The sequence below is a fragment of the Aythya marila genome (assembly GCF_965140915.1).
Source record: "Aythya marila genome assembly, chromosome: 10".
NCBI lineage: Eukaryota > Metazoa > Chordata > Aves > Anseriformes > Anatidae > Aythya > Aythya marila.
The window spans coordinates 11,878,465-11,903,131 of record NC_139051.1 but is presented as its reverse complement, the minus strand read 5'-3'; the positions used below and the strand labels follow the sequence as shown (position 1 = coordinate 11,903,131).

The window sequence follows — 24,667 nt, the reverse complement described above, 5'->3', positions numbered from 1 at the left end:
ATCTGCGGCCCTTGGTGCACAAAGCTTTTTGAGCTGGTGATTAATAGAGATAAACCATTCAAACTCCACATTTCTAAGGTGAATGAAGATGGCAGAGGAACCGCACAGCCCCAGCATACTAACTAACCCGGCAGCGGCGGGCGCCGGGTGGCTGCATGGCACCCCATCTGCTCCCCCTCCTGCGGCGTGGCAGGGGTGGTTGGGAGGTATGCAGAGGGGTGACCAGATGTCCCCAGCACCTCTGGGTCTTCGCTTTGGTGGAGATGTTTGGTGCACGTTCTCCTTAATTAGCAAAAAAAGAAGGTCTTTGTGAAACGTTCCCGTGTTATCTCTTGGAGCGAAGCTACCTGGGGGAGGTAATACACGCGCAGATTTTACACCGTGCTGATCAGTGCTTACGTGAAACCCTTCTTGTGCTGCGTTGGCTGCTGGCAGCAGGCCTGCTTGCCACCAGGTACGTGCAGGGAAACTCTCCTTTAGCTTCTCATCCCACCACTCAGCCCAGCTAGAGGCTCTGCTCCCTCCCTGGACCAGGGGTCACAGGGGGAGATGGGTGGTGAGGGGTTAACAGTGCTCAAAGAAGGCCCGCATCCTAGGCATGAATTTTGTTTGATAATCACAGTGTACCTGCACAGATGATGGGAATAAATTAAGTGGTCTGGTGCTTTTGTGGAAGCTGGGAAACAAAGATGTGAAAGCAGAAGGATTGAATCAGCCCTTCATCTTTCTGAGGCAGACAAATCAGGCTCCATAAGGTTTATCATGCTCGAGTCTGGCAGATAAGACCTAAAAAATGGAGAGCCTGGATGGACAATCAAGAGGGACAGATCCTGATCTTACAACATTTTCAGACAGACCTCCAGACCAAAGCAATTCAGACATGCTCCCATGACAGTCCTGGCCTCCACGCTCTGCGATTTTGGTCAGACATTTCTCCAAACCTCCTGGAACTGAAGAATTCCCTGGCGATATCTGATGCTTCCTGCTGGCCCCCCCACCTCGCCCCGATGCTGCAAATGCTGGGTGTCTTCTTCCGATGTTTCTGTCTGAAGCCCAGATAGAACAATGAAGTTCAGAGACAGCAGTGAAAAGTGCTGTAATCAAAAAATGGACTGTATTCCTGAGCTCCACGAACAACTCAGTGCTTAGGTTTCTGGTTCAATTTGAATTCTAGGATGACTTTGGGGTTGGCTGTTATTTTCTCCAAAGTAGTTCCCTTGTCCTTGATAAGTTTGGAAAGGCATCTAAACTTCAGCATCTGCAAACAAAAGAATCTTATATTTTTGGCCAAACTAAATTGAATAAATTTTGTGTTTGTTAATTGCATCCAGGCCAACCTAGTGCAGGGCCAAGTTTCAGCCCAGTGGGATTTGCACATGGCCTGGATACAAGCTATTGTAAATGGGGATCCCTGAAGGAAAAGCTGACAGATGGTGATTCTAAAAATGTTTGTCAGAGCCAGCCTTTGTGACACATAAAACCCATAGCCAAGGGGGTCCCTGAGTTTGGGAGATGGTTCTGAACTGTGTGTAAGGCCAGGGAAGTTTGTTGGTGCTGGAGAAATTTTACTGGGTTCCTCTCGTTGTCAGCCAAACCCATTTCTGCTAAGTCCTCTCTCTCTGAGTTCTGGTTATTTGGATGAAATGAAAACTGGATCAGTGCTGCACCTGGTTTTCCAAATGCACACGCCAAAACCACTCTGATTTCCGTGTTATAAAATGGGACCAAAGACGAACATAGTTCATCGGAGCTGTGTGGAAATGCTTCTCAGCCAGTCCCACAAACACAGTTACAATCCAACTCATGCTTCAGCATTTTGGTGATGGCAACAACACCAAAACGCATTAGCCAACCTCCCCATTAGTACCACTTTTCTTCTAACTCAATGACTGCATTCAAAGCCTGGACTAGAAAAAGTCTCATGACACACCACACGTAAGTGGCAGACAAGGAATAATTTCTCCTTGCCATTCTTTGACCAAGCACTGCAGACCCAAATATTTCCAAAGCATGGAAGAAAACATCTGCAAACAAATTTCCGGGCTGACCCCATTCACAAAAGCAACATCCCAAGACACCAACAAGTTTCCAAGGGGCTCTGCAGTGAGCATCAAGCTTTGCAAGGCAGATTCAGCCTTCGAGACAACAGGTTTCTCCCTTCCGTGCTCATCCTAGTCAGTGTCAAGTTTCAGCTGCTGTTGAGCAAACGGGTGTAAGCAGCTTGATGCAAGGCATCAAGGGAGAACTTTTAGAAGAGGATGATGTCCCAGGAGTCACCTCTGCCTGGTACCTCCCTGGAGGGAGGTTGGAGCATACCTGGTGCAGGTCCAAGGCACACCGGTGCCCAGCTGTGCAACCACCCAGTCACCTGGGGGAGCAGGAGCCGTCTCCAGGAAGGCAACCCTGGCTCCAGGAGAGGTTACAAGGCTCTCACAATCAAGTTCAAATTACACATCAGACATGCTCCCATGAGCAGATTCTAGACACCAGCTGGTTATTTTCAGATAGGAAAAGTCTCTTCTCACCAGCACAGGTGGTGAGGTTGGAGTCCCCAGAGCACCAGGAGCCCACGGCTATCCCTGGAGGCTCACATACTAAGCAGCACCAAACCAACCCTCTGAGCATCATCCACGATCCCCTTTCCCTCTGGGGAACCAGTGTGTTGTACCACAGCAGAGGGGATAGATAGCGTGGAGCTCTCCTGACACCCTCACAGGGGATGTGCAGAGCCTTGATGCCACTTGGTGGCACATTGTGCTCCACCGCACCCATTGGCCGTAGTTGTTTAGTTGTTCTCCACTGAATGTCAGCTCCATGCTTGTCTGTTCTGGCTCAGAAATTTTGAGGAAAGAAAATAGCATCTTGGGAGACTGCGGTTGTTTCCTTCTCAGCAGACTGGAGAGCAGCTTTCTAAATAAACAGCTTTTCTACATCGCTCTCCTCATCACTATTGCTCTAACCAAACCACTAGACAAGTCCAGACACCCTGTTAGCTCCATCAACAACTGGACAAATCATTTGGATCAAATTATTTATTTAATGGATTTGCTTTTACCCTGCAAACAGCCAATAAGAAGTCTGCAATGGTTTGGGTACGCTTTTTTTTTTTTTTTCTTTTAAATTTTCTGCAACTAATTTTTGTTACTGGCATCACTCATTGCAGCATTTGTCATCTGAAAACTGGAAATTAAATCCTTCATCTGAGCATTTGTCATCTGAAAACTGGAAATTAAATCCTTCATCTGAGTGAAATTACCTGTCCTGGGATTGCTTACACGCACTTAGTTGGTCAAAATTTTAGAGAAACACACTAAAAAGAGATTAAAACTGACCCCCTACCCCTTAACATTTTCTACCATTAACCGATTGTAGCTGTTGCCACCCATGTCCCTGTGTGTGTATATATATATATATATATACAAATAAATATGTACACACACAATTTTGTGCATGTACCAGAATATTCATGGAAAGTTGGCACAAAGAAGAAACAGGCAAAGCAAACACATTTACTGTCACTTCATGTTAGATAACTATTTTATGACAAGGCGTGTTCCTCCTCTTACATGTTCATAATTGTAGGTGGAAAATGCAAGAAATAAGAACTTACCTAAATGATACCCTCTACAGGCATAAATAAGCAAAGCTAACAAAATATTTCAACCAATAACATAAACATATTTAGGGGGAAAAACAAAACAAAAGAAAACATAAGAAATGGGCCATTCAAATCCTTAACTTCAAAGAAAAGACCACATTAAACAAGAAAACCAATCTTTCCATCTCATGGGAACTCACCTTTTTGAACTCTGATGGAACACAAGGCTCCACACAGTCCTTTGGCTCTTGCCATCTTGCAAAAGAGCATATTTCCCCCAAATCAGTGTGAATTCATTGGGACAGGGAGGGTGTTTCTCCAAAAAAAAATAAAAAAAATCAAATAGGCAGATTTTCTTCTAGAAGCTCATTTTGTTTAAACTTCTTTCTGCACGGGACATCTATTTTGGAGATTTTTACAAGGAGCACTAGACACGCACAGCCCTGTGGCAATGCTCACTGCTGCGTTTGTGGCGCATGCATTTGGGGGTTGTATGGGATCTGACCCTGCAAAAGAGAAGGACACCCACAAGTTCAAGGACATGTACCCAGGCCAGAGCATTTTATTTGAAGCAAGAATAACTAAACACCGTGATTTTGTCAGAGCAGTAATGGAAAGGCATAGGGAAAGTCAGCCAAAGTGTCCAGCAGCGCCATTCTGCCCCAAATACCAACAAGATTTTTATCAGGGATAACACAAGCCCTCCAAAAAAATCCAGTGTTGCAAGTTTGCTCCTATCTAGCTGACTGCCTGGTTATGCCTTGCGGGCAGGACACTGCTCCTGAGCAAACACTTACCTCACCTACCATTTTTGGTGGGCTTGACTTGATCGCACTATGGCAAAGGTCATTTATTAGCTCTTCTCCCTGTATTTTTTCCTGCCCCAAGTCTTTGCTCTGTTATGGCCGATGGCACTCCCAAGGCAGCCATGAAAAACATCCCAATCACCTTGCGCTGCCCCACTATGGGAAGGTCTTGCTCCTCCACTGCCATATCTGGAGAGGAAATGATATAACACAGCAGTGACGTCTCTGCAAAGATAAAGTGTTACTCAAAGTAAAGTCAGGCTGCTTCATGTTTCTGCTATTTATCTCCCCTGCTAGCCATTTGTTAGGAATTTATGCATGGTCTTTAGTCACTGTTGACTCACCTTCTCTCGGTTGCCTTTAATCACTCTTCTTACAGCACGGGAAAGGTGAAGATCTACTCACAACTGGAGCGAAATCGGTTAGGAGAGCAAACTGATTAGGAAAACACTGCTGGGCCATTGGGCACTTCTTCCTTCTGAAAGCCGTAGCTCACGCATCCTCCTCAGTGGGACCGGACAGTCTTCATCCCCTCTCCCACCTCATTTTTCTAATGGCTTGTTATTGTTGTGCAACAGGGTGGCATTATAAAAAAGGGGCTTTCCTGTTTTTCAAAACAGGATAGTCCCTGTCCTGAAGTACTAATGCAGCCTGGAGAAACCCTCCCTAGGCATGCTCATGCTATAAAACCCCGCTGGTTCAAAGGAACTACCCGCACGCCCAAAGGGCAGGCTTTGAGCACCCTGGCTCGCATCAAGCACTGTGGCTGTCCAGCACCTTCCATGATGAAAGGCTTTTGGAGAACAAGCTGTAGATGTTTCTGGAAGTGCCAGAATTACGGAATGTTGTAAAATAGCAAGCAAAGGACATACAAAAAGCCCGCTCCATCACAAAGTCTCTGGTATAGACTTTTTTTTTTTTTTTGAGTTGTATTTTACTGCAACTACTGATGATAACTCATTATAAAGCCCTAATAAATTTGCTGAATGGCATTTTTTTTTTTTTTAACATAGAAATCATGTAGCCATATGCTCAACTCCACTCCTTCTCACTCAGTAAAGTTAGGCACGTACTTGGCATTTCCAGACCCAGGGTCTAAATTCAGACATGACAAAATACAAATGCGCATGCAACTGCACGGAAGGGTAAGTGGCTGGTAGGAAGAAGGAAGATGGACATCAAATGTATTATAGAGTTGCTTGGTAAAAGCTGAGAGAGCGTTTGATGAATTTTTACATACAAAGAAAATGAAATCTTAGTCACAACTCACTGGGACATTTTATTAAATAGAATAAAGCTTAGAAATGAGAGAACTTTATAAAAGCAACTTCCCCTCCCCCCCCGCCCTTCTGACAATGGCGGGCATGACCATTATTTTGCACAGGTTATAAAACACAGATTGGGAAGATGTAGATCACAGCATGAATGGTTTTCAAGTTAATGGCGGGTTTCAAGTTATAATAGAGATTCACTTAGCTGCTATTTGGAAGAGATTTGGTGGGATCACTTGAAACTGTAATGATGAACTGTTTGATTATTTCTGAAGTGCCTAAAGACAAATTATTTTTTGCTCTAGGTCTTCATTTTCTGTGATGACATTATGACGATCAGATTTCTCCCACTTCACAATACCGTGTCTGTTGCTAAAAACTGAAGCATCTTCTTAGCCTATAATAAAGCTAATTTGGTTCCTGATATAACACCATGAGCTTGCACCGAGTCGTACAAAATGGATGAATTTGATCGTATCTGCATAGCACCCATAACTATTCCTTTTACATACACGCAAATACTATTTTAACTATATATGTGTGCAGACATATACACAAACATACGTATGTGTACAACATCATCTTGCATGCCCAAACCAAGTAGGTGGCTTGTTGAATTCTTATAGGTTCTGCTTGCAAAGTTTTCCCATAAAATCCAACATTATATTTCAAAACAAGAGACAAAAGGAGAGACAAAAGAGAGAGAGAGAAACCAGCACTGCTGAATGTATATGGAGCCTGGACTACTTCATTTCTGTGTGTTGAAACTAATTTGTTGCATTATGTTTCTATCTCTTGCATGTCCACATTGCCACAAGGTCTTATTTTTACAAAACAGACCCATCATTCTTTCCCACAGGATGAAAACACGGTTAAATACTTGCTGTAAAAAAACCATTATGTGATGTGCTAGCCAAATGATACACTAATACTCCGACGTAAGTGCTTTTTTGGCAACTACTCAAAGGAGCAAAAATCACATCGTTTTCAACCCCAGTGATGATAAGATTACACAAAAGAAAGCAAAATATACAAAATGGGTTGATGATAAATATTGTACAATAAATGGAGAATAAGCCGGTTTTCTTGCTGTCACACCCTTTGCAGTTTTCTGCAATTTTTCCATCACTTGAGGCAGCCACACCAATTATTTCCATCATATTGGGTGTCCCCTGAAAAAAACCTGACAAAAATAAGGATTTGAAAGATTCCTTTTCAGGAACTTCCTCCACCAACTATTTCCTCCTTTTCAAATGGGGCTTTCAGAAAGGAAGTGGTGGCCAGCAGTAACATTCCCCACGGGAGGGACCCATCTTCCCTTCACATGTGGAGAAGCGAGAATATCCTCTTATGAGGCAGAGCAGGAAAAGAAATCATCCTCTCATCGGCGGTGTATTCCGACCGGATAGGTGTCTGGTGTCCAAGATGGTACCTTCTGAGGAGTCATTTCCAATTGGCTTCAAGCCCCACACTGCAGACAGACAGTGTAAAGCCCATTGGCTTATCCTCTCCCCTACTTATTTCAGTTGGAAACAAATCAAGACGTGAACTGAAAAAATAGCTACCCTTAATCTTCACCCAGATCCTCCAGTGCAGCGGAAAGATTTCCTTACATCCTCAGCGAGGTGCTCAAATATTTCTCCCTGTTGCTAGCGGGCACGGGGGTGGTGGAAATGCTTCTTGCAGCCTTTCACCTTTTTTTCCCCCCAGTTTGCAAACCCAATTTCCTGCTGTCTGCATATTGCCTTGCTCCTTGCAAACGCTTGCTAGGAAGGTGGAAGGAACCATCCCGAAGGTGGCTGAGAGCCGGGGCTGCCCGGGGAGCCAGACGAAAAGCAGGCGCTCGCCGGCGGCCCCGCAGCGGCGTCCCTTGAGCACAGATGTTTGCAAGGGGGGGCACGGAGAGGGGCACCACGCCGGAGGTGTGATACTGCCCTGCACGTTTGCAAACAGCATTTAGCGGAAGTCGGATGACTATTTATCGCTTTCAAAGGGAGGCGAGATCGGCTGTTAGTGCTCGCAGGATCAAATGGGTAAATTAGAGGCAGAAAAGATCGCCGTTCAGGCTAATGGGATTTACACTCTCAAATCAAGTTACGTGGATGCATTATAGGGAGTTCACATTGAGGGGAGCCAATTACCCCATTAGCACTAATAGGAATTACACTAAGGCATCATGTGAGAAGACTCATGCAAAAAGATCGCAGCTTTCCCTTGCTTATTAGGGATTGTTTTGCTGAAACAAGGCAATAACTGATGGAACTGGATGTTCAGTCTTGGCTTCATCCAGCCACTTCATTCATAAAGCCATGGAGGGATCTTCCTCCCAAAGAGCTGCTACAAGGGCTCAGTTCTTCCATAACCATTGCAGCCTCTTTTATGCAAACAAATGCAGAAACCCAGGAAGGCCTTCTGCTGCTAAGAAAGCCATGGTAGGAGACATGCCTTTTATCTGCAGTTCCTTCTGCCTCTCAGAAGCTGCATGCTGGCCTTGTCTCTGGTTGCTGTTGTTTATTACTATCCCTTCACTGGCAAGTGCCCAGTGGACCCATTTATTCCCTGTGCAGTGCACAGAGGCACGTCAAACAGATACCTGTAACTCCAGTGATGCTTCTTTAATGAAGAAAAGGCAGCAAAATTAAATGCAAGTGGCATATTACCACACTTGTTTTAAATTGATATTTAATTAAAAAGTTAATTATTAATTAAGTTTATCAATTGCACATCAGTTGTTCAATAGAAAGGGGCTCATTCATTTAATTATCTGCGTGCAACCGATAGTATATGCTTTTTAGCCAGGCAAGGTTATCTCTGCATCTCTTCTAATTTAGATCAGTTTAGCTTCTAATCTATCGAGAGTGCTTCCTTTTGCGAGCTTTTGATTTGATCTATAAATGTTTACTTACAGAACTGTTAGGTATTAGAAGCTGATCAAATAAAGGGAAGAGCTGCTCGGAGCTGCATTACGCTCACCAAAGGGCGCCGGTGGCGCTCGCTTGCAAAGAGCTTCTCGGGGTTTTCTTTAACAATGCGCCTGCCGTAAAAGTTTCAAAAAAGATAAACATCCACCCCGAAAGTATGTTAATAGCCCAAACAATGGGGAATCTTCAAAGGGCGAGAGGGGCCGGAGAGCAGAACACAGCGGCAGCTGCCACCACCGCTGGGCGAGCCCCTCGCGGCTTGCGCCACAGAGAGGAGAGGACCCCGGGGATGGGCCGTGGCAGGGGTGCTGGGTTGAGCCCAGGGTGGAGGGGAGACGGTGCCCTTCCTGGGGGCCCCATGATCAAAGAGTCAGCCTAAGGCTCCAGCTCTCTTTTCCCCCCTCACGCGGATCCTAGGTGCAAATCAACAGCTATTTATGGAAGGGGGTTTGGATGCCCTGTAGTAAGCCGTGCAGTAAACACCTCTGGTGCTTGGATGGTATAACGGAGGGAAATGTCCTGCAGAGGCTGCGACTCCAACAGTACATTCTAATAAACTACTTTGCATTTGTTTTAACTGCAGTCAGGGTGCTGTTCAGTTTCTATTAAAAGTAGCGCTCAGTACATATATTTAAGTAGCTAAAGGGTCCTGGCACATCAGCATGTTGTCAGGGACCAGACCTCCTAGTGCCCAGGATGCTGAACAATGGTGAAATTAAAAAACGGAGAGTACTCAGACCTTGGAGCATTACAGCAGGCTATACATAGGCACTATGTAGCTAATTATAAACAACCACCCTTCCAGCCACCGGGGCTACAGCCCCCCCAGAATGGACTGCAGCACTTGCATCTCCCTAAATATTTCTAAATATTTCTCACATCCATTGCACCATAGAAGCCTGTCACACACAGCCACCACAACATACTCCCTGCCCCAGGACTCCACAGTCTAGCACATCACGAACACAAGACAAAAAAATATAACAGACCACAGAGGGTAAGGTGAGGAAAAGGTGGGAGAAAAAGATGCTACAGAGCAGTGATGGACTGCCTTGAGGGGGCAATGCTGAAGCAGATGTGTCCTTTCAGAGCTTAGTTAATCAAGAAAAGGAAATGTATCACAACAAGTAAATAGCTACAGCACAGAGGTTCATATAATTCAGGTGAATACCCAGAGTCTGCAGCTTGTATTTGATCTGAAGACAACAAGCCCAAGGCTGTCTCCCATCTCCTGAATGAAAAGCACTAAGGGGAGAGGGCTTTTAAAAGGAAGGTAATTTACAATGCAATATTGCCGGGGGTGGTGGTGGTGGTGTGTTTGTACAACTGGAAAGAGGATAAAAGAAATCTCCATGAATAGTAACTGTATGTTTATAGATGGGTGCTTCGTTGCCAACTCTGCATGCAATGTGCATTCATCTTCACCAGATATTCAAGTGGCAGGACTTTTTCAAGCAACAATGTTTATAGAAAATGACTGTTTTGAAGCTTTACACACTAGAATTTGAGGAAACTTAAAATTTACATTTACAAACATCATCAGTCACTCTATCTGACAAATCAGAACAGAGGAATCTGGCTTAACTGCTATAGATGTGCAGCAAACAGCAGTTGGTTTCTCCAGAGATTTGCTACATCAGTTAAAATGAAAAATTTATCATGCATCTACTCCTAGATACTCCGAGAGAAGCCAAACATATCAAAGCACTCACTCGTGAGGAATTATTTACACCAGCCCTCTTTCTTGACTAGAGGACAAAACTGGAAAGTTTCCTCTCTGTTGTATCACCTCATCCAACGTGGCAGCAAGCCAGGGGACACTCCTTTCCTTCAGTAACGGGACTGAAGAGGAGATAAAGAAGAGCTTCCATATGGACATAAGTTATCAATGAAGATGTCACATAAGCAAGCGGCTCTGAGAGATGGGGAACAAAAAGCCAGTTTGTTTGTTTTTCGAGGTGCCACTGCACAATGAGATGGTTGATAAAGTGAGAGTTTTGACTGGAGTTTTTCCACAGCTGGGGGAGATCAGAAAGCCCTTTGCCTCCCCTTGACCCAGCCTCTGCTGAGGATCCTCCTCTGCTGTTTGGTAAGGAATGAATTAACACTACAAACTTTTTGTAATAGAGGTGCTAATTCAGTCTGTCATCTCCGTTCAACCATCTACTCTCATAAAACCTGTAAGAATTTCGTATCTCCGAGCTCTCTAGACTTTGTGGCCAAGTGCCATTGAAAAAGTTACTTGGGGAAGGATTCAGAGAGATGCTGGGCTGATGTAGGACCTCACACCATTTGTCTTTTGATTTTTCTGTTGAAAAAAACCACAACACCTTAGGTAATTTAAATAATTTCTGCATGAATCAAGCAGTGGGGTGTCGGGGTTCAGACTATTGCTTTGTAAGGTACAAGACAGCAACCACCCCCTTCCTTCCATCTCCAGTGCACGTAAACATTAATTTAAAAGAGCTGTGTTCCTCTAATCTTATGGCCCAAGAGGGTCAACACTTGCCTCGCAAAGCGTTACCTCTGGGTTTCTGCCCCAAAGGTTGAACCTCTCCAGCTGTCAGCAAGCAGTAAGCAAGCCAATCAATCAATCAAGGACTGGACCTTCCACGCAACACTTTGATTAAACCTTTGGCTTCCAAGCTGAATCTTCTGTGCCCATCTGTAGTCCCGGGCTCCACTGGCAAATAAACGCAGAAATGCCGCTGGGGAAAGCATGTTTGTGTGAGATTTCCAACCCAATTTTGCAGACTCAGATGTTAGGCAGTTTAGATAAGAGGATGATTAGAGGTCTAAGCCTTAGGTTTGAAATACCCAGACATCCTGGAACCACTGGTGCAAACCCCAGCAGGGCTGACTCAGCCCTCCAACCTCCTGATGAAGATAAAGTGAGCTCCATGCCGAAGTGTGACTTGTGAATCTCCACCAGCAAGACCCCACTGCAGCTGAGATAACGACGGTGGTGCCTACAGCACAGAAGAGGATTCGTTATGCGGAGGAGGCGTAGCGTTCCGACTCTGTCCATGCCATGGCTCCTGCTGCTGCTCTCACTCTTGGGCTCTATCAGAAGTGATTTATAGACCCTAAACTTTTCTAGAGTTTTGCTCCAGCATGCCTGGTGTGCATGTACAGAGTCTTTCAGTGCTCCTGGCAAAACGGCAGCCCTTCTTTTATCTTTCTGTTGTGCTACATATTGACCACTTCAGAAGAGCATTGTATCAGTATAGCTTGTGACTCACTCTTAGAGAAAAACTCCACAGGAGCATACGATGTTGTTTTCTCTGTCAATTAGTTCTGTGATCCAATCATTTTTATTTAAAAAAATAAACCAAAGCCCTAAATCTCTGGAATGTTCTTCACATTAACATTGGGTTTGCCAAGCACAACTACCCAAAAGTTATCAGCAAACAACTTTTAACAAATAATCTGAACTAATGGATTTAGCCTTTCTTTTCCCTTCTGTTACTGGACAATTAGCCAGCATGACACAAAATTCCTGCACGCATTTCCTCTTCTAAGTTATTCATAATATTTTCCTTTAATAATTCACAGAGTACTTGCAATGAAAACTTGCAATTTATTCTTTTGTGCAGCGTTCTGAAAATTAAGCCAAGTGATCAGGGGCTCCCATGAAACAAATTTAAGAAAAAACACCCATACTCTGTTAACTGTCAAATATAGCATTGAGGACTGATTTCACAACTAAATATATGGTTTGAAATGTAATTTAGAAAAGTATGGAAACAGCAGAGCTAATTAAACTTTTGCTCCCACTAGTATGCATTATGACTCAAACATTCACATGGCAACAAACCCATACAGGACACACGTACTTGAATATTTTCAAGTGAAGCTCCTCAAACAGACATCGGTACAAACCCAGTCCCACTTTGTCAGTCCTTGTCCCATATCAAGACCAACAGATTAATCAAATCAAGTCAGGGCAGCAGATATTCAGTTCTATTACTCAGTCCAACACAAGAACAGTGGTAGGAAAATTGTAACTCATCCTCTCTCATTCTCCTGTTCACACCATAGCCAACTGGATGATGACCCATTGGCACCTCCACCCCCAAAATGCTCTCCAGCAGAAGGGGGGGGACGCTGTGCTTATTCACATTCTTTGAGCCAAAAGAAGTATCCCCAAACTGCCATCCACAAAATCCATGTAAGTAAATTAAAAACAAGACACTTGAAGAAGCGGAAGTAAGTGTCCTGTTTTCCTGGACTTTGTGTTCCCATGGCTGAATTATCCTGCATCTTAAAGGGTACAACTGTTATGCGGATGCTGTGATGGAAATTTCTCCAGTTGGCTGCAGCCACAATGTCTGCAAGAAAATATCTATCCCTCTCTTTCTCTCAGATTTTTTGGAAGACCAGTAATATTGCTTCTACACATGGAGAAACTTTTCCTTCAGTTGAAATAATTATTTGGTTGTCTCTCCTCCACCTGGCTTTTTATTTTCACCAAATGTAACAGGATTGTGGTACCTTTGAAACGTCCACCCTCCTGTCACTTTTCATTGAACCTTGCAGCTTGGCTCCAAAGTTACTGGGGGAAGAAGTGAGGCCCATTTCTTTTGAGCTGAAGCTAAAAACAACTACAGAAGCCATATATGTAGACAGAAAAACCAAATAACTTAATGGAAGCCTTAGATTTCCAACTAAAAGTGCCCACCTTCTGTTTTTTAATACCATGCAGCCAGTATTTTCATTCTGCTTTAGTCTAACTTAAATTGTAACTCCCTTGGGGCAGCATATTTGCCTTTCTATTTGCTTTTAAAAATGCCCTGCATGCCCAGCAGCTCCAAGTATAAAATAATCTCTAGTGCTGCAAGGAGAAAAGTCTCCACAAAGACGCGCCTGAGTTTTGTAATGAAATTGTCTCCGTGTTGAGATGTCCTGGTGCACAAACATTTCCTCGACAGGGTTTCGCTAGGACAAATACTTGTTTTTTGTCATTTCGTGTTTGAATACACATGGAGACTGCATCTGAGCTTGGGTAAGCATTCACATCAGAAGCAGCTTTGTAAGTGAAACTCGCCTGCTCAGAGAACAGAAAGAGTGATTTTCTTGACCCATCCCAATTCGGCAATAAAATTCAAATGCGGCAAACCAGACCATCCAGGCTTTTATTTTTCCTTTCTTTCTTTCTTTTCTCCATTTCTCACCCCTCCCTTTTTTTCAAAGCAACAAACATTTTGTTGAATTGTTCTAAATAATGACAACATTTGAAACCACTTCAGTCTGTTTAAGATCTCAGGGGGAAAATTTGGTGAATAAATGACTTGGGATAAATCAAATCATTCTGTTCTAATAACTGTGTCTCTCACTCTCCTTATCTTGATTGCTGTCCCTACTTCTGCATGCCCCCACGCCTCCCTGGCCAAATCCTGGGCATTGCCCCTGCCCTGCAGCCATCCTTTCCACCCCTGTCTCCAGCGTTTGTCCCAGCCCGGTGACAATCGCTGACCCACCTCCTCTCATGAAGCTGTCAGGCTACTCCTGCCTTGTCTTCTATTGCAACTCTTTTCTCCATTCGGTTCCCAGCCTCTGTCCACAGTCCCGCACACCCAGCTGCCAGACGTCTCCTCTCACCACCCTTTCCATCAAGACCACTGCACGTTGCACAGCTCTCTCCAGTGAGAAGCCCTGGCTCCTTTCAGCTCTCCATTCCTCTTCTCCTCTTAAAAAAAAAAAAAAAAGGAAAGAAAAAAAAAAGGCAATTTCTCACACAGGCACAACCCCACCATCTAGACCAGTCTCTGCACCTCACTGCAAACCCAACCCAGAGTCCACTTCTTCCTTTCCCTTCCTGTGCTCTTGGTTTGACACAGTAGCCATATAATTTACAGCTGTCCTTTCCGATGGCCTTTGGATACTGTTAGCATGGGAAACGTGGCCCAGCATCGTGCTGCCTCCGTGCACCCGTGTCAGGGGTGTGCAGTGGGGTCTGAGGAGTCAGGAGAGGTCAACCCTTGGCTTGACCTCCTAAGCCCATCTGCCTCCACGCAAGCAAAGAGACAAGCTCTAAACGTGTATTATCTTTTCAGGACATTTGTTTCAGGAGCGAGTTGCGTTAAGCAAAGGTACGTCAATTGATAATAAACCTGCTCCACACTGTCATTTGTGGGTGATTTGAAGAAAAACAGACCATGTAATCAGGTCTAAGGGGTCCCTAATACCACAGACGCTGGTGCTGTCAGCTATAGAAAATAATTAGAACGTTATCCCTGTGGCAAGGAGAATGTAAATACATCTAAAATACGACATAATGACATTCTCCTCTGTAAGCCAGGGGATCTGCTTCAAATAAAAGGGCCATTAACACAACAATTAAAGCCGAGGGGGCTGGTGAAGTAGGGAGCCGGCCTGGTGCAGGGCGAGGCGAGCGAGCGCCCAGCGTAAATCTTTCGCCATCCCAGCCAGGAATGTGACTATTAGCCCTCTCATGACCCGAGGGCTTCCCAATAATGCATCTGCTCTCTGTCAGGGCCAGGATTTCGTAACGTCCTCCAGCACAAGAGGAGGGCCAACTCCACGGTGCGGCGCCAAAGAGGGAGTCGGCGGGAGCAGGGTGGCTCCAGGCCGGACCTTGGACCCCGTTCAGCAAAGCACTTAGCGCACGCCGTGGGGACGCAGCTCGTCCCAGAGAGGGTGGCGGGGCTCTTGGTGTGCTTGAAGGTGAGCACGGGTGGGCTCTGCTGAATCAGGGCTGTCCTGGCTTACCCGGGGCTGGACCCGCTTTCAGCTTCAGCAATTTTCTATTCCCGTGGGGGTCGCACCCCGCGGTGCTCCCGCTGGTGAATGTCCTCGTCATGAAACGGCAGCTTGGGAACCTGTGAGACACAAGGCATGGAGAGGGTTGCAGAAATTTAGGCAATTCAAAGGATATAACGTCCCTCTTTCCATGGTCCAGGCAGCAGAAGGCAGATGCTTTGGACAGGCTCCAGACAACAGACATAATATTTCCTAGAAGCCCTATAAGAAATTTACAGAAATGATGGACGAATGCTTGGAGAGAACAGCAGGTTCAGTCTGAAGGAGGAGCAGGTGAAGATCAAAGCCCCAAACATGTCAGGAGCTTTGATTTGGGGCAAAGCACACCTAGCATGCCCCTGTGGGTTCAGTTTCCAACTTTGACAACTCTCATACAAAAGAAAATTATCACTAAGCTGGCAAAACCAGCTTCTGCAATTACATCAGGCTCAGACATACGGCTTCTTAAAAGGAAGCCGAGAAGTTAGGTCACAAACACGGATTTTATTTGTTCCTTATATAGATAGAGGCCTCATCAGGGCTCAAAAGACATTTATTTATTTAAGTTTGGTGACTTTTTGTGGTAAATGTAAAGTTTTGTGTATCCAGTGGAAGTTTGTGAATGCCAGAAAACAGGAAATGAAACCGACCTGCTTGCACAGGAAAAGAACGGTGCCAAATTCAGCCCTTTGGAAAGATCTGTCAAAAGTCAGTTTTATTACAGCAATCCCCCTTTTCAGTTCTACTCACCCTTTTCAGAGAAGGATACAGCAGACACTTCAAAACAAAAACAAAGCCAAAAAAAAAAAAAAAAACCCTCAAAATTTTGCCTTTCAGTCACAATGCTTCAAAAAAACAAGGTAACATACTTCCTGTACCCTGCTTTGGGCATACAAAAATTAATCCCTGCTCCAACGGTAATTAAGTGTAATTAGTTGTAGGATATGCAGAAACTTTGCAAGCTATTTAAAGGTGACCTTTATATATTTTTTTAAAGAAGACAACACATACCCTCTCAACCTTTATGAGTAAGAAAGATTGGAAAAATAACAACCACAGAGGTCACATTTCTCTTATGAAGTCATACAGTATAGTGAGATAATTCAAAAAGGCATGAAGAGAAAATGTCTCCCTATGATACATTAATGACTTCTGCAAAAGAAGTACTTATGTAAGAACTGAGGAGCTGGATAACTTAAGGTACTCTACTGAAGTCTGGGATGTGACTTCCAGAGTCACTAGCATCTCATGAAACAAGGCTAAGCTCTGGTTGCAAGGAAGTTCGGAAAATCAGACCCAATTTCAGGGCAAAGAGGAAAGGTCTTAAGCAGATCCTGAGCTCTGCAAAACTCATCCATGGTGCCCTACTGATGGATGCAGGATCAACACCCCCCAGAGGACGGGCTTACACCTGATCTAAGAAAGAATTAATTATGTTGAGGTAGAGCAACCATTGCAGCATATCTGGGTATGGTAAGAATTATGTAAGAAAAAAAATAAAAAATAGCTACATGTCCAATATAGAATAATCTTTGAAGATTCTCATTACAAGTAAACACAAGGATAATAACTAGTGGATAAGCTAATTAGTCATGCAAATCTGATGGATTTTCACTGCCTCCCCTTCCAGCCACTCACTACTTTAGAAGGTGCTTCGTTTTCTGAGTAGCGCACAGTTCGGCATCCAATTCAGTCGACATCCAGTTCATATTAACTGGGCAGAAAGACAGTCCTTTAATCTTCTGACACTTTGGTCCTCAGTGTGAAGCGCATGGAAGGTTTCCAACAGAGGAACAACAAGAGTGATAGTATAAAAGAAGATACTAGCAAAAACTCCCATGGAACAAAATGAGGTGGTGTTCTCTGGCAGATCTCATGCCTGAGCGTTGCGGACAGCAGTAACTTATAACCTGCGAACTCAAGGACAGCAACCAACGCATCTGTCTCTTTCAATTATGTGAGCTGCCTTATATATAATAGAGCTAGTAAAAACGATCTGAAATAAACAACATCAAGCCTTTACAACTAAGGTCACACTGGCCAAAAGGGTTGTGAGTGTTCCAGCAAGCTAGGAACAAGTTTCTAGACAGCTGGAGACATTTCGAGCAAGCATGGGCCAAATTAAACCGATGTGGGAAGCCAAAGTGAAACCAGTAAAAGCTTGCCTACTCAGATGACTTTTGTTTGAGCTGGCAGCTAAATTCAAACAAAATTCCTAGGATGATACTGCTTCAACTGCAACAGCAGTCACCTGAGTCATGTGATAAACACTTTGCTTTAAAAATCTCAGCATGTCACTCCTGAGAGCACTTGCACATCAGATCCATGAGAAGTAAAAAGGAGGGTAAAAAAAAGAGAAAATAAAAGCTTTTGTACAAACTCCGTGAACCAAGTCCCCTCTGTCTCTTTCCTTCCAGACATTTCTAAAAAAACAGCTCACTGGAACCACAAAGAACAACAACAACTGAGCAGCATTCTAATATGGGACATCCTGCCGGACCAGCCAGAGCCAAAAGAAAAAAGAAAGCCACAAAAGTCAGAACTCAAATTGGACGTACAAACCCAAACCCTTACATTTGGGGGCATTTTTTTCATTTAAACTAATCTAATCAATTGGTCACCATAACAGAGGGTTCAAGCAGCTGGCTTAGTTAGGTCCATCTGTGACAAACCTTGGAACCAAAGCCATGTGTTCAGATGCACGCACATTTGAAAATGTGAACAAAAGATCAACTATTGTGTCTTAAAATATCTACTGTTGACTTTGTGCATCACCACTAATGAGTATCATAGCACACTGTATAGTCGTAATATTGTTTGTGGCGCCTCCAATCAGATCCCTAGAAATACAGTTTACACATTTATTAAGTCCCAGGGACGGATTTCCTCTCATACTGACATACAAACCACGGGTGAAGGTTTATCAGGGGTCATTGCCTCGTGCTGATGACCCTGTCTTGGGAATGGATGCAGATTAGAGAGCGCAAGAAATAGTATGAAACGATGTTAGGAGAGGAAGACTGTAAAACAAGACAGGAACCTGGGAACAGCGTTTTTTTTTTTTTTCTTTTTCTCCAGGAAGCACTAAATACCTGGAAAATAATGAAGAAAAAAAAAAAAAAGCAAAACTAATTAACCACTAAAAGACCACTTAAAAGTAGATCAGTGGCAAAGCTCGCAAGCACAGTAATAACCCAGATATCACCCTCGCTTATGAGCTACTATCAACTCTTCTTCCTTCCTACCAACTGGGAATAAGATCTTGTGGCTCTCCCCAGCAGAGCAGGGGCACTACACGACACACCCCGCAGCACTGATCCCCCATTGCCCATCAGTCTGGGAAGGAAAAGCTGCAAGGACGATGCACAACCAAGCCCGGTCCCAGCAGAGCATCAGATCACGGCTGGACTGCGACTCCCAGCACGGAGTCCAGCTTGGACCCAGGAGCTGGAAAATGCTCCTTGGCCCCTATTCAGCCTCTGGGATGTTTTCCAGAAATGAACCAGCTCCAGAGCCAAGGCCTGATAAAATGGAGCCTGGGACTGGACCAGGCAGTTTTTTTGGATGCGTAACCCCAAAAACCCAACAGTCAAGACACCACAAATCCAACACCAAGCTTGACAAGTTGGGTCACTGCAGGCACCAGGCATCCGGGCTCCACGTTTGGGTCTTTCTCACATTCCAGTATGGTGCAACTCTCCCTTTTATGGTCATTTACCTAAAATAGGACGTACGCATGCTCAGTTTTGCTAGCTCAGAGCCATCTCTGACTTTGCTCTTCTCTTCACTACCACTGTCTTATTTAATTTTTCTTTGCAGCCACACAGAGATAAACTCAGTGAGTAAATGGCCAAGGGATGTTGAGGCTGCTGCAAGAACAAAACCAACCGCTGACTTTCTTTTTATCTAGTAAGGCAAAGGCTTAAATTCTCCTAAGAATAAACTGGCTTTTCTTGCAAAAGAAATAAAAATTCCTAGCAACAACAACAAAAGAGATAAATGTCCTATGAGAATACAATGGAACTGGGGTGAATTACTCTAAAATAAGAAATCCAGGGTGAAGGGGAAACTCCCCAAAAGTGAACAAGTGCTCTTCACATTTTAAACAAGGGATGGATTTTTTTTTTTAAACTTCTTTTTTCTTCCTTTCTTTCCAGCAGCTAGAAGTCCCATCTGGTTCCTGTTTCTATTCGTCTGATCTCCCAGAAACTTCTAAAAGCCATAAGCATCAGCCAAAAATTCCCCAGGCATGGACTCCTTTCCAAAATAGCCCACAAAACGGCATTTTTTAGGTGGGTTGGTTTGGAAGGAGCAGAGGGGGGGGATGTTGATTTCTGTAACATTCCTAGGAATTTTCTCCCCTCTAGAATTTCTCCTCTGCCTGAACCCCCCTTCCACTTTCTGCAGGCATGCCAGCCAGCACAGGGACTACCCACTCCCATGAAGTGGGTTTCAGCTCTTCTGGTGGGAGCTCACGAGCTGCCGAGAGGTTTTTATCCGCAAGAAAGGCAAATGAACTTGCAGTGCACTCACAGATGAGGTCCCCTCCACTGGGCTGGTGGGTTCCAGGCTGCGTAACTGCACATTTTCCTCAGTGAAGGCATGGTCAAGACAGAACTTTTGGAAATAATGACTTGGTGTAAATAAGACAGATAAGACAAAGAGGCTTGGATCACCTCTATCGGCACTACTCCATGGCAGGTGAAAGAACTTGAACAAAACATGTCAACTTGTGCCACAGTCCCCGCAGAGAAGGTGGTGTGTCATTCTGATCAGGTCCCCAGCTCCTACCTGGCCTGGAAGCAGAGGGCATGAACTAGTGGCACTGCAGGCTCTGATGGCCAAAGGGAACAATGGCTTTCCCTGCCTGGGTGCAGCTGGAAAGTGGTGAAGGCTGGTTAAGATATGGACACTCGCCTGATGCTTCTTCATGATGGTTTTGCTCCACAGACATTTGGCTGATCAATAACTAACCCTCCAAAATGCAGCCAGGGTGTCCAAGTTCTGTACATTTAGGATCTGATTCAGGCAAGCTTTGATAAAGATGGTTGACTCTCACTGACTTCAGCACATGCCTAAAAGCTTCCCTTCGCATAGCTAAGACCAAACAAAACCCTAAACAAAAGCAGCCCCATTTAATTCACCTTTCTCTTACACCCATGATTCCTGCAAAGGTGCACAGACCCGTCATGGAGGCTCCAAGCGCCCCAGTCTCCTCTCCCTTTGAATCCTCATAAACCTTCACTGGATCTAAGCAAACAACATAAAAGTGCAATCTTTCAGGCAGTGAATAGGAGTCACAGGGAGAGCAGGACGGCTCCAGAGATGAGAGATAGACTGCGGAGATTTACCCCACCACCACCCCCAGAAGAAAGCGGTCCAGGTCACCAACGACTAAAGGTTGCTACTTTTAGACAGCTGAATTAATGAGATTAATTTAACCTCACAAAAGAGCCCAGCTGCCAGGCTGTACCCATCCAGCATTTGTAGTAGAGCAACAGAATAATCTAAAAGGTCACAGTCTTATCTCCACATCCTGCACTCGCATGTGTTACTTGCATGGCTATTGAAAAAAAATAAAATAAAAAATAGAGGCATAACCGAGAGCAGGCTCTAGGGCTCCGTGGCACAGCTCTGTGACACAACGTAATGCCATGCCGAGCTCAGCAGATTAGCTTGGGAAGCATCCCCAGAAACAGACTGGTGATGTGAGGGCTACCTACCTTCCTGAGCGGGGCTATTTCACTATTAGCTCAGGTATCTTTATATGTTGTACCACCTTGGCAGATGCTGTCTGGCATGCTCTGCTCTGCTGGTGGACTCCGTTTAGATACCAAAGCCTGAACACAGTCCAAAATTACTGCTTGGGTAAGCCTGCCTGGCCAAAGTTCAAGTGCACTGGCCAGAGACTTTCTTGCTGCTGCCAAACACATCCGATCAACAAGCCTTTGGGTCTTCCTACAACGTAGTCCAGTGTGAGAAGAAACCAGTGGATTTCTCTGACTCTGCTGGCAGATTTGGAACATGTCAGAGATCACCAAGAGGTCCTGACATCCCCTTATCCCTTCCCAGCCACAAAGCAGGTGAGCTTGACCTAGCAGGGTATTTGTACCAAAGACCAACTGGCACTTCTAGTCAATGCACAGCCCAAGATGCTGCTATGAACATCTCTCAAACCCTCAGAGCAATTAAATGCTTCATCAATAAAAAATAAACACACTTCATTTTCTATTTATAAAAGAATCTTTCCCTCCCCCCCCCAATGTTTTATTTTAGCAAGTGCACTCAACCATGTTCTCAATCTGCACTTCATTTCCTGCTATTCAGCTTTCTGTGGTTCACAGACAAAAATACCTGGGGAAAAAAAAAAAAAAAAGCAAAAAAAAAAAGCACAATACCAGATCCCAGGGGGCTCTGATTTAATGCAGGAAATAAATGTGGCACACTGTATAACAGGAGCCCACGTCCAGCCTGGGAGCAGGAGGCATAAGAGACAGGGCAGAGCGCATAGGTTCAGAGGTGGTTGTGCCAAGAGTTTCCTGTGTCTTCTCCAGCCAAGATGGTGGTGAGCAACTCTGTCTCCATCATTTGTCCTTGATTCCTTCAGGAGCAGTAGGGAAAGCAAGGTGTTCTTTCTATGGGAGGAAGAGCAGTGCACAAGGCAACCTTTCAGCCCCAAAGCAAGAGCAAGACCTTCAGCCCCTATTCCTGCCAGCCCAGGACCTTTCACCAATGCAGGAATGCATTTCTGCAGCCATTCCCATCCACACAGATCCTAGAACACCCAGACTTCTGCAACCGTGGCTGGCACAATACATGAGAGCAGGCACAACCCAGCAGCAGATCACAGCAGGATTTATGGACCAAGATGTACAGGGTGTCTCCAGGGAGCCAGGAGGATGTGGCTCTTTCCCTTGCAGTTTGGACAGAAGGATGGGGTTGGGAAGAGGGGTATAAAAAGGTTCTGTGGTTTTGGGGATGAAGTCCTCCCCACCTGCTGCAGCATAGCCTCCCTTCACATTACATTTGCTTCTGGTGCTGCTCCCTGACAGAACACAGATGAGCTGAGGCTGGAAACGAATCCACCAAAAGAGACCTGGCAGACCCACCTCCAGCACTGCAGCGGCCAGGGCAGCCGAGGGAGAGCAGGCGAGGCTGGAGACGGAGCCACAGCAATCGCAGTCCCACCCTGGCTGCCCCACCGGTGGCTGCAACGATGGAAACCACAGCAGGGAGCTCACTCACACATTTTTACTATGTCCCTTCACCCCAAGCAATGTGAAACAAGACACTAAATAGGTGACACAGCCTTAGAAACATCAAGCTTTGTCTGTGCTCCAGCTTCCTCTGCTGTTATTCCCAGCGGAGAATTACAGCTACGGGGTTTGTTGGGGATGATTTAGCAAAGGGGAAGAAGGGAGACAGAGCCAGGCTGGAGAGGGAAAAGATACAGAGAGAAAGAAAGAAAAGTCCGGGGAAGGAGTGGGCTGGGGGCTAAATACAAGTGTTAGGGAACAGAGCAGAGTTTGTAAGCAAAGAGATGGGAAGGCAGAGAGGGAGAGCCAAGGATAAATTGTTTTGATGAGTGCTCCAACCCTGAAATAAATATAACCACCCAAGGGGGCTGTGTGACTCAGTCTGACATTTTGGCTATTTTTTTTCATGCCACCAGATGTAATCAATTTAGCTGGGGGGTGGGAGGGAAGCACACATTTTTATTGCATTCTAATGTCCACAAAAAAAAAAAAAAGAGAGACTTGTTTTGTTTTGTTTTCTACTCATAGTATATGGCACTTCTTGCAAAACCAAGCAACAGCAGAACTTCCACCTGCCCTTCGCCATCACAGAAATAAGAGTTTTGAGGGCTGGGGGCAGATGGGTCTGGTCTGTCCAGGGGTAGACTGAGCACCCCCCTCACCCTCACCTCCTCCGCAGCGGGGAGAAAATCTCCGAGCCGGAGGAGGACGTAAAGGATAGCTGTGCGACTGTGTTCGCGTTCGCTTCAATATGCACGAGGGAACAAATATGGCCAATAACGTCCTAAGATATTGTCGTGCTGAAATTCTTTGTTTACCAAGAAACGACATGTTGAAAGCCCTTGGCATTTATGAAGCAGATGATTTCTATTCATTTATTTGAAGCATTTTGCAGTACTTACCCAGACGCTTGGAGCGATTATCTTGCCAGATCTCATGTGGAGGACTGGGTCAGATGGGCGAGCTCCAGCACAGCTCCCAGCCTCCTGGAGGAAGCCGTGTGGTACTCGGGTAGGTGTTGCTCGCCCATCCTATATAGCAAGGCGAGGGAGAGGGCTCATCCAGCTCATTGCTTTCAGTAGTAGGTTCAATTGGGCATACAATCCTTCAACTCTTGTCCAAACCTGTGGGGAAACATTTATGCGCACTGTTAAACTGCTCCTGCATTCCACCCAGAGGCTGATGCCGTTCTGTGGTAGGTGAATAATTCTTATATTTACTCTTTGCAAAATATTTTGGACTCTGGAGAGTTCTTGCTCAGGCAGACTCCTCCTGAATTAATAACAGCTTTGCCTGAGCAACAGTTAAGAAATGAGAAGAAAGTGCCATGGAAATCAGTTTTTTTTTTTTTTTTCATTTTTTTTTTTAGTTCTTTATAGTGATGGACTCTGCAGATAAAGGCGCTGGCAGGAAATGCCCATTACCTTTTCTGCCATACAACTGTCCACCTCTAGCTCCTGCCCACTGATCTGCAGTAGAGTTATATGAACTTAGCCCAGCACAGGACCTAAGGTCACACATCCTAAAACTAAGCAGAACTGTCCATTGAACTGGCTAACAAGTCTCCATCAAGTGGTCAACACAACAACCATTATGTCCAACATCTACACTACAATGACCTCCACCCTATATTTTTCCTTTAAGATTTGCAAAGAGGTAGTATTCCTCCAGAGTTACTTCAACCACAGCTAGACCTTTGGATGCCTTCTCCTTGCATGGCTCTTGTCATGGAAAAGAAGCCCAAGTTCCCTTGCAGTGCCTCCCTTTTGCCAGTTTTCTTTTGATTAGACACACTCCCATCTCCTAGTAAGCTCCAAGCAGAAGGTGATGAGCAATAAAGGAGTTGTGTGAGGTCACTTAATGTCTTAAGATGATCTACAGCATCTCTTCATTTTTAACTCTGAGCACATCTTCCTTCTCTCTTGAACACATCCTCAGAATCTTAAACCCTTCTTCAAAATCAAATACATCGCATTTACATAAAGTGTCACAGTTGCTCTTATCTGCTGTGTTAATTACAAAGATTTTTTACCGTTTAACTGAGAGCAATTTG

At 44.8% G+C, this 24,667-nt stretch overlaps 1 protein-coding gene across 18 annotated transcripts in view; it reads right to left on the bottom strand.

Annotated features, from left to right (window-relative positions):
• Positions 1–24,667, bottom strand: part of LOC309881842 (uncharacterized protein) — a 97,084-nt gene that overhangs the window by 37,946 nt on the left and 34,471 nt on the right. For 16 of the 18 annotated variants that reach the window (XM_082768294.1, XM_082768284.1, XM_082768293.1 and 13 more), the window contains 5 exons: positions 23,517–23,738; positions 15,329–15,438; positions 14,077–14,285; positions 4,396–4,593; positions 3,799–3,914 (listed from right to left, as the gene is read on the bottom strand). In XM_082768294.1, coding sequence (XP_082624420.1) covers positions 3,799–3,914; positions 4,396–4,407 — 128 coding nt within the window. In that variant the 5' untranslated portion in view covers positions 4,408–4,593; positions 14,077–14,285; positions 15,329–15,438; positions 23,517–23,738. Of the gene's footprint in view, positions 1–3,798; positions 4,105–4,395; positions 4,594–14,076; positions 14,286–15,328; positions 15,439–23,516; positions 23,739–24,667 lie in introns of all 18 variants that reach the window. The other 2 variants (XM_082768288.1, XM_082768289.1) reach the window with 2 other exon arrangements.